We start from the raw sequence: 10,340 nt of genomic DNA, 5'->3' as shown, positions 1-10,340 counted from the left end.
GATTGGCAGTCCAGAATCTTTGTGCGTGCATGTCCCCCTTGCATGTGCTTTTGTGTGTGTGTGCGTGTGTGCTATTTAATTGGCGAGTCCAGGATCTCTTCGTACTCTTCTCTCTGTTTCCTCCCACTTCCTCGAGAGGGGAGGAGCTTCACTGTAACAAGCCACCCCACGCTCGCCACCACCACCACACCCCCTATGACCTCACACACTGAGGGAACCAATGGCACAACAGCGATCTCCAGCACCATAGCGACCGGTACTTCCAGACCCTGTGTAGCCGACACCAAAGCTGGGTGAAGTCGGGTGAGGCCATGGGTCACCCCCACGAACCCCCCAGCAGAGCACACAGCTACCCCCAGGACGATGCACCAAGCCTGGAGACTGTCCGGCCACACTGGCCCCTGTCGGAGGAGAAGCATGGAGACTGCGGTGCTCAGACAGCCGGTCCAGCTGACAGTGAACAGAGCGGTGCCGACACTGACCCGTTCCTTCAGAGAGCGGTACATGACTAGAGCCAGAGACATCCATAGTCCTGCGAGAACAGTCAGGGACCAACCAAACGCTTCCCGCCAGAACTGGGCCGACTGTTGTGCCGTTGTCGCCCCATTGGGCATTCCTGACCCGGTCCCGTTGTTATTCTCATCCAGCCCTGTTGGGTTAGGAACTAGCGCCAGACCCAGCCCTAACACGCCTGTCGCTACGGTGACCAGGTCTACCAATCCCAGCCGCTCGTCCAGGAGCAACAACGCCAGAGTGGCCGACAGGACGGTGGTCGCCAGGCGCCAGGTTGTCAACATGGCCTCGTCGTCGCCGGGGGAGATGAAGGATAAGGACGAGTAAGCGCAGCAGAGGGAAAAGGAGTGAGTCAGACCGTACAGGAGTAGCTTCCGCCGATAGCCCTTTGAGCCAAAGGCCGTCTCCGCCCGTTTCATTGGTACAGTCCCATAGAGCAGCTGGAGGATGGATCGTACCAAGAGGAGAGTTAAGGGTGGGAGATTAAAGTGTGAGGCGGCCAGACGTGTCAGAACACACACACAGCCGTGAGCCAGCCCCGCCAAGACCACACTGGCCCACGTGAGCCGAGACGCAGAGACAGACGCCTCGCCGAAACTCGCTAGCTGCTCCCCTACACCCCCTCCTGCACCCTTCCCTCCTCCCTCCACTCCCCCCTCGCCTCCTCCCATTGGAGGTCTAGGGGGTGTGTCTTTGTTTTTGTCCTTCCCTCCAAACAGAGCGCCGGCCTTTCCTGTCCACTTCCTGGTTCCTGTCAGCTGTTTCTTGTCCGAGGTTTCCTCCAGGAAGGAGCCGAAGTCCTCGAAGGAGGGCGCGTCATCGTACCCCTCGTCTCCGGGCTGGGGGAAGTGTGTGTGTGTGTGGGGTGTGTGTGGGGCGTACTTGGCGGTGATGGTGTGAGGGTGGATCTTCACCCGTTTCTTGGAGCCGTCCAGGAGATGAGTGGATTCCATGGTTACTCACCTGTAGGGAGGAGAGGTGAGGACAAACGTTAGACACCGACACACACCCCTCAGACAGAAACAGAGGGGTTTCACCTAATGGCATTGTCTTCCAACCGCATTGCCATGAACTATCTATGAGTGCAGACGGAATCGTCTATCTGACGTAAGACCCTCTTCTGTGTCTGCCAGGTGACTCAGTCAGTGGTTGTAATTCACTGTTCTGACGCAGAGGATGCTGCTGCAGTGGACACACACACACCTTCTACAATATACACAGACAGTAGACAGTAGACACACACACCTTCTAAAATATACACAGACAGTAGACACACACACCTTCTACAATATACACAGACAGTAGACACACACACCTTCTACAATATACACAGACAGTAGACACACACACCTTCTACAATATACACAGACAGTAGACAGTAGACACACACACCTTCTACAATATACACAGGCAGTAGACAGTAGACACACACACCTTCTACAATATACACAGACAGTGGACACACACACCTTCTACAATATACACAGACAGTAGACACACACACCTTCTACAATATACACAGACAGTAGACACACACACCTTCTACAATATACACAGACAGTAGACACACACACCTTCTACAATATACACAGACAGTAGACACACACACCTTCTACAATATACACAGACAGTAGACACACACACACCTTCTACAATATACACAGACAGTAGACACACACACACCTACAATATACACAGACAGTAGACACACACCTACAATATACACAGACAGTAGACACACACACACCTACAATATACACAGACAGTAGACACACACCAATATACACAGACAGTAGACACACACACACCAATATACACAGACAGTAGACACACACCAATATACACAGACAGTAGACACACACCAATATACACAGACAGTAGACACACACACCTTCTACAATATACACAGACAGTAGACACACACCAATATACACAGACAGTAGACACACACCAATATACACAGACAGTAGACACACACCAATATACACAGACAGTAGACACACACCAATATACACAGACAGTAGACACACACATTCTACAATATACACAGACAGTAGACACACACACACCTACAATATACACAGACAGTAATCACACACCTACAATATACACAGACGGTAGACACACATACTTTCTACAATATACACACACACACTGGCTGGCTGGATGATGACTAAAAAGATGCCACGAGTCTGTGTGGTGGGTTGCGTGCACGTGTCATCTTGTCACTGGGCGAGAGAGAGGATGAGTGTGTGTCTTGTCAAGGTTACACACACACACGGTCCGTGCTGGATTTATGATTGGAACGAGGCGCGTACCCGCGCACAGGAAGTAATGCTGCTGTACGCGCCAGGACAAATAATCACCACAATTATAGAACCCACAAAATAAACAGAAAATAGCCCCACCGCGGTATGGTCGATACCGTGTCAGTTAGCCGACTATTCCACCGTCATTATTCCCTGCTCTCGCGTAGATTGATTACTAAATCAACTGATATGTGTAACTACTACCAGAAACTCACCTACTGTATTGCGTCAATTCGGTGCCCTCCGCTCATTCACCGAACAAATGTCTTCTGTCAGATCAGGGAAAGAGGCATCCTTCCACCCGCTTCCCTCCTCATGGGTGGTTTGGCGTGGCTCCAAGGTTACCAGTCTCCCAACGGGTCTATCTGGCTCCTCCAACCGCCGGTAGAGCACTGTTGTCGACCACAGGGGTAGAGAGTGTCGGTGATAAAAATCCTTCCTCCTTTTCTGTCTCCCGATCCCTCACCCGTCCTCCCTCACTCACACACACAGCAGCTGCGCTTCTCAGCTTGCCCGACCGTTGAGAGAGAGAGTGAGAAAAGAGGGAACGATGTCATTATGCTTAAGCATGCATAGCGACCAAAAAACATCATCATAAACACTGACCACTGGCAGTCACGTTTGTGTGTGTGCGCGTTTATGTATGCACGCACGCACGCACGCACAAACACACACGCACAAACTCACGCACACACACAGAAACAGATCTGGTCCCAGCGGGGAACTAATGTTCCTTCTCTATCCCACATCTATATTTCATCACCTTCTCAACTCTCCTCTGCTGTAGGGAATGATGATAGTCTCTAATTCTCTCTCTCTCTCTCTCTCTCTCTCTCTGACTTTCTCTCTCCTGGGTTGTCATTATGTGTGTGTATGTGTGTGTGCCTGTGTGCATGCAAGCATGTGTTTGTGTCATGGCTTGTACCCCATACCAGTAATTACCTCTTCCTTTAGCTGCATGCAGTCTATAGTTTGTCCCTGAGGCTGGTTGACAGACAGACAGTTAGACAGGAAACAGTCTATTAGTGAGACCAGACCTGCCTTATGGGTAACCCACTAACACAGCGCTTTCTCTACAGTAATGAGTAGCGTATTATCTTCCTGTCTGTCAGTTAAGCAGACAGACAGGCAGACAGGCAGGCAGACAGACAGACAGACAGTCAGACAGACAGACAGACAGACAGACAGACAGACAGACAGACAGACAGACAGACAGACAGACAGACAGACAGACAGACAGACAGACAGACAGACAGACAGACAGACAGACAGACAGACAGACAGACAGACAGACAGACAGACAGACAGACAGACAGACAGGCAGGCAGGCAGGCAGGCAAACAGACAGACAGACAGACAGACAGACAGACAGACAGACAGACAGACAGACAGACAGACAGACAGACAGACAGACAGACAGACAGGAAGGCTCGCCAGGGAAGGGCTCTGGGTTGGAGGAGAGGGGTGCTATGGCTCTATTCAGTCCAACAGCCGTACTATAATCTGTCTGTCCGTCCGTCCGTAAAACAGACAGTGTGTGTTAGGTTGCTTCTTGGAAGGAAATATGTTCTGTTTCTATGGCAACTGTGAAGAGGAGAGCGCTATAAGCGTTTTATGGGACTATTCAATAACTATATTATGGAGAAGTTTACCAACAGAGCCTGTGTAGAGAGAGAGAGAGAGAGAGAGAGAGAGAGAGAGAGAGAGAGAGAGAGAGAGAGAGAGAGAGAGAGAGAGAGAGAGAGAGAGAGAGAGAGAGAGAGAGAGAGAGAGAGAGAGAGAGAGAGAGAGAGAGAGAGAGAGAGAGAGAGAGAGAGAGAGAGAGAGAGAGAGAGAGCAAAAGGAACATACAATTTGACATACCACAGGATCTGGCTAAAAATACTACAAGCAGTTATAGAACCCATTGCCCTTTATGGTTGTGAGGTCTGGGGTCCGCTCACCAACCAAGAATTCACAAAATAGGACAAACACCAAATTGAGACTCTGCATGCCGAATTCTGCAAAAATATCCACCTCGTACAACGTAAAACACGAAATAATTCAAAATCCAGAAAAGGGCCGTTAAATTCTACAACCACCTAAAAGGAAGCGATTCCAAAACCTATTCTATGGCCTATTTATTGCCTTATCTCCTCACGCCATTTGCACACACTGTATATAAACGTTATTTTTTTTTCTACTGTGTTATTGACTGTACGCTTGTTTATTCCATGTGTAACTCTGTGTTGTTGTCTGTGTCGCACTGCTTTGCTTTATCTTGGCCAGGTCGCAGCTGTAAATGAGAACTTGTTGTCAACTGGCCTACCTGGTTAAATAAAGGTGTTCTCAACTGGCCTACCTGGTTAAATAAAGGTGTTGTCAACTGGCCTACCTGGTTAAATAAAGGTGTTGTCAACTGGCCTACCTGGTTAAATAAAGGTGTTGTCAACTATGACAAGTGGAATGGTTTGTCCTCTGACAAATCAACTGTACATTTCGGTGTTCCTCAAGGTTCTGTTTTAGGACCACTATTGTTTTCACTATATATTTTACCTCTTGGGGATGTTATTCGAAAACATAATGTAAACTTTCACTGCTATGCGGATGACACACAGCTGTACATTTCAATGAAACATGGTGAAGCCCCAAAATTGCCCTCGCTAGAAGCATGTGTTTCAGACATAAGGAAGTGGATGGCTGCAAACTTTCTACTATTAAACTCGGACAAAACAGAGATGCTTGTTCTAGGTCCCAAGAAACAAAGAGATCTTCTGTTGAATCTGACAATTAATCTTCATGGTTGTACAGTCGTCTCAAATAAAACTGTGAAGGACCTCGGCGTTACTCTGGACCCTGATCTCTCTTTTGAAGAACATATCAAGACCATTTCGAGGACAGCTTTTTTCCATCTATGTAACATTGCAAAAATCAGAAACTTTCTGTCCAAACATGATGCAGAAAAATTAATCCATGCTTTTGTCACTTCTAGGTTAGACTACTGCAATGCTCTATTTTCCGGCTACCCGGATAAAGCACTAAATAAACTTCAGTTAGTGCTAAATACGGCTGCTAGAATCCTGACTAGAACCAAAAAATTTGATCATATTACTCCAGTGCTAGCCTCTCTACACTGGCTTCCTGTCAAAGCAAGGGCTGATTTCAAGGTTTTACTGCTAACCTACAAAGCATTACATGGGCTTGCTCCTACCTACCTCTCTGATTTGGTCCTGCCGTACATACCTACACGTACGCTACGGTCACAAGACGCAGGCCTCCTAATTGTCCCTAGAATTTCTAAGCAAACAGTTGGAGGCAGGGCTTTCTCCTATAGAGCTCCATTTTTATGGAACGGTCTGCCTACCCATGTCAGAGACGCAAACTCGGTCTCAACCTTTAAGTCTTTACTGAAGACTCATCTCTTCAGTGGGTCATATGATTGAGTGTAGTCTGGCCCAGGAGTGGGAAGGTGAACGGAAAGGCTCTGGAGCAACGAACCGCCCTTGCTGTCTCTGCCTGGCCGGTTCCCCTCTTTCCACTGGGATTCTCTGCCTCTAACCCTGTTACGGGGCTGAGTCACTGGCTTGCTGGGGCTCTCTCGTGCCGTCCCTGGGGGGTGCGTCACCTGGGTGGGTTGATTCACTGTTGTGGTCGGCCTGTCTGGGTCCCCCCCCCCCCTTTGGGTTGTACCGTGTCGGAGATCTTTGTGGGCTATACTCGGCCTTGTCTCAGGATGGTAAGTTGGTGGTTGAAGATTTCCCTCTAGTGGTGTGGGGGCTGTGCTTTGGCAAAGTGGGTGGGGTTATATCCTTCCTGTTTGGCCCTGTCCGGGGGTGTCCTCGGATGGGGCCACAGTGTCTCCTGACCCCTCCTGTCTCAGCCTCCAGTATTTATGCTGCAGTAGTTTATGTGTCGGGGGGCTGGGGTCAGTTTGTTTATCTGGAGTACTTCTCCTGTCCTATTCAGGTGTCCTGTGTGAATCTAAGTGTGCGTTCTCTAATTCTCTCCTTCTCTCTTTCTTTCTCTCTCTCGGAGGACCTGAGCCCTAGGACCATGCCCCAGGACTACCTGACATGATGACTCCTTGCTGTCCCCAGTCCACCTGGCCATGCTGCTGCTCCAGTTTCAACTGGCCTGGGCCCTAGGACCATGTCCCAGGACTACCTGACATGAGGACTCCTTGCTGTCCCCAGTCCACCTGGCCATGCTCCTGCTCCAGTTTCAACTTTTCAACTGTTCTGCCTTATTATTATTTGACCATGCTGGTCATTTATGAACATTTGAACATCTTGGTCATGTTCTGTTATAATCTCTACCCGGCACAGCCAGAAGAGGACTGGCCACCCCACATAGCCCGGTTCCTCTCTAGGTTTCTTCCTAGGTTTTGGCCTTTCTAGGGAGTTTTTCCTAGCCACCGTGCTTTTACACCTGCATTGTTTGCTGTTTGGGGTTTTAGGCTGGGTTTCTGTACAGCACTTTGAGATATCAGCTGATGTACGAAGGGCTATATAAATAAATTTGATTTGATTTGATTTGATTTGATTTGCCTACCTGGTTAAATAAAGGTGTTCTCAACTGACCTACCTGGTTAAATAAAGGTGTTATCAACTGGCCTACCTGGTTAAATAAAGGTGTTGTCAACTGGCCTACCTGGTTAAATAAAGGTGTTGTCAACTGGCCTACCTGGTTAAATAAAGGTGTTGTCAACTGGCCTACCTGGTTAAATAAAGGTGTTGTCAACTGGCCTACCTGGTTAAATAAAGGTGTTGTCAACTGGCCTACCTGGTTAAATAAAGGTGTTCTCAACTGGCCTACCTGGTTAAATAAAGGTGTTCTCAACTGGCCTACCTGGTTAAATAAAGGTGTTCTCAACTGGCCTACCTGGTTAAATAAAGGTGTTCTCAACTGGCCTACCTGGTTAAATAAAGGTGTTCTCAACTGGCCTACCTGGTTAAATAAAGGTGTTGTCAACTGGCCTACCTGGTTAAATAAAGGTGTTCTCAACTGGCCTACCTGGTTAAATAAAGGTGTTCTCAACTGGCCTACCTGGTTAAATAAAGGTGTTGTCAACTGGCCTACCTGGTTAAATAAAGGTGTTCTCAACTGGCCTACCTGGTTAAATAAAGGTGTTCTCAACTGGCCTACCTGGTTAAATAAAGGTGTTCTCAACTGGCCTACCTGGTTAAATAAAGGTGTTCTCAACTGGCCTACCTGGTTAAATAAAGGTGTTGTCAACTGGCCTACCTGGTTAAATAAAGGTGTTGTCAACTGGCCTACCTGGTTAAATAAAGGTGTTGTCAACTGGCCTACCTGGTTAAATAAAGGTGTTCTCAACTGGCCTACCTGGTTAAATAAAGGTGTTCTCAACTGGCCTACCTGGTTAAATAAAGGTGTTGTCAACTGGCCTACCTGGTTAAATAAAGGTGTTCTCAACTGGCCTACCTGGTTAAATAAAGGTGTTCTCAACTGGCCTACCTGGTTAAATAAAGGTGTTCTCAACTGGCCTACCTGGTTAAATAAAGGTGTTCTCAACTGGCCTACCTGGTTAAATAAAGGTGTTGTCAACTGGCCTACCTGGTTAAATAAAGGTGTTGTCAACTGGCCTACCTGGTTAAATAAAGGTGTTGTCAACTGGCCTACCTGGTTAAATAAAGGTGTTGTCAACTGGCCTACCTGGTTAAATAAAGGTGTTGTCAACTGGCCTACCTGGTTAAATAAAGGTGAAATACAAATAATAACAACAAAGCCTGAAGAGAGATGAACCTGGAGAAGAGTCCCCTAAGCAAGCTGGTCCTGGGGCTCTGTTCACAAACACACCCCACAGAGCCCCAGGACAGCAACACAATTACACCCAACCAAATCATGAGAAAACAAAAAGATAATTACTTGACACATTGCAAAGAATCTACAAAAAAAAACAGAGCAAACTAGAATGCTATTTGGCCCTAAACAGAGAGCACACAGTGGCAGAATACCTAACCACTGTGACTGACACAAACTTAAGGAAAGCTTTGACTATGTACAGACTCAGTGAACATCGCCTTGCTTTTGAGAAATGTCGCCTTAGCCTGTCTTCTCTTGAGAGCCAGGTTTGCCTATGTGCACACTGCCCAAAAAATGAGGTGGAAACTGAGCTGCACTTCCTAACCTCCTGCCCAATATATGACCATATTAGAGACACATATTTCCCTCAGATTACACAGATCCACAAAGAATTTGAAAACAAACCCGGTTTTGATAAACTCCCATATCATTTGGGGGAAATACCACAGTGTGCCATCACAGCAGCAAGATTTGTGACCTGTTGACACAAGAAAAGGTCAACGAGTGAAGAACAAGCATCATTGTAAATACAACCTATATTTATGTTTATTTAATTTCCATTTTGTGCTTGAACTATTTGCAGATCATTACAACACTTTATATAGACAAAGTATGATATTTGAAATGTCTTTATTATTTTGGAAATGTTGTGAGTGTAATGTTTACTGTTCATTTTTATTGTTTATTTACATGTTATTTATTATCTATGTCACTTGCTTTGGCAATGTAAACATATGTTTCCCATACCAACAAAGCCCTTAAATTGAGAGAGAGATGAAAATGACAGAGATGCTTTAGTAGTTTTCTCTGTGAGAAGTTGTGCATTTTTCTTAGACTCAGACTGAGGATGAAGAGCAGAGAGAATGAATTATAGAGAAGAGGGAGGAATGGAGAGCTTCAAACACTTCACCCTTGTTTATCCAGAGCCAATGAAATGACAACACGCTCACTATGTGGGGTGGCAGGGTAGACTAGTGGTTAGAGTGTTGGACTAGTAACCGGGAGGTTGTGAGTTCAAACCCCCGAGCTGACAAGATGCTGCAAATCTGTCGTTCTACCCCTGAACAGGCAGTTAACCCACTGTTCCTAGGCCGTCATTAAAAATAAGAATTTGTTCTTAACTGACTTGCCTGGTAAAATAATAAATGTAGTGAAGTATCTTTGACCTGAGCCCTAGGTAGTACCTGTCTGTCTGTTTTTTTTTCTATTTATTTCTCATCTCATCTAAACTCATCTCATCTATTTCTCATCTCTCTCATCTAAACTCAGCAAAAAAAGAAACATTCTCTCTCTGTCAACTGCGTTAATTTTCATCAAACTTAACGTGTAAATGAACATAACAAGATTCAACAACTGAGACATAAACTGAACAAGTTCCACAGACATGTGACTAACAGAAATGGAATAATGTATCCCTGAACAAAGGGGGGGTCAAAATCAAAAGTAACAGTCGGTATCTGGTGTGGCCACCAGCTGCATTAAGTACTGCAGTGCATCTCCTCCTCATGGACTGATTTTCCAGTTCTTGCTGTGAGATGTTACCCCACTCCTCCACCAAGGCACCTGCAAGTTCCCAGACATTTCTGGGGGGAATGGCCCTAGCCCTCACCTTCCGATCCAACAGGTCCCAGACGTGCTCAATGGGATTGAGATCCGGGCTCTTCGCTGGCCATGGCAGAACACTGACATTCCTGTCTTGCAGGAAATCATGCACAG

At 46.7% G+C, this 10,340-nt stretch overlaps 1 protein-coding gene across 2 annotated transcripts in view; it reads right to left on the bottom strand.

The window, feature by feature from the left end:
- Positions 1-3,623, bottom strand: part of LOC124011362 (solute carrier family 35 member G2-like) — a 4,202-nt gene extending 579 nt beyond the window's left edge. Inside the window, exons 1-2 of one of the 2 annotated variants that reach the window (XM_046324660.1) lie at positions 3,038-3,623; positions 1-1,476 (exon numbers count right to left, since the gene is read on the bottom strand). The exon at positions 1-1,476 is cut by the window's left edge and continues 579 nt beyond it. In XM_046324660.1, the coding sequence (XP_046180616.1) occupies positions 72-1,466 (1,395 nt within the window). In that variant the 5' untranslated portion in view covers positions 1,467-1,476; positions 3,038-3,623 and the 3' untranslated portion in view covers positions 1-71. The remainder of the gene's footprint in view (positions 1,477-3,037) is intronic. The other variant, XM_046324661.1, reaches the window with a different exon arrangement.
- Positions 3,624-10,340: the final 6,717 nt, after the last annotated feature.

This window comes from Oncorhynchus gorbuscha, linkage group LG23 (assembly GCF_021184085.1).
Source record: "Oncorhynchus gorbuscha isolate QuinsamMale2020 ecotype Even-year linkage group LG23, OgorEven_v1.0, whole genome shotgun sequence".
Classification (NCBI taxonomy): Eukaryota; Metazoa; Chordata; class Actinopteri; order Salmoniformes; family Salmonidae; genus Oncorhynchus; species Oncorhynchus gorbuscha.
The sequence above is the reverse complement of the archived record's forward strand: the minus strand, read 5'-3'. Positions and strand labels throughout refer to the sequence as shown.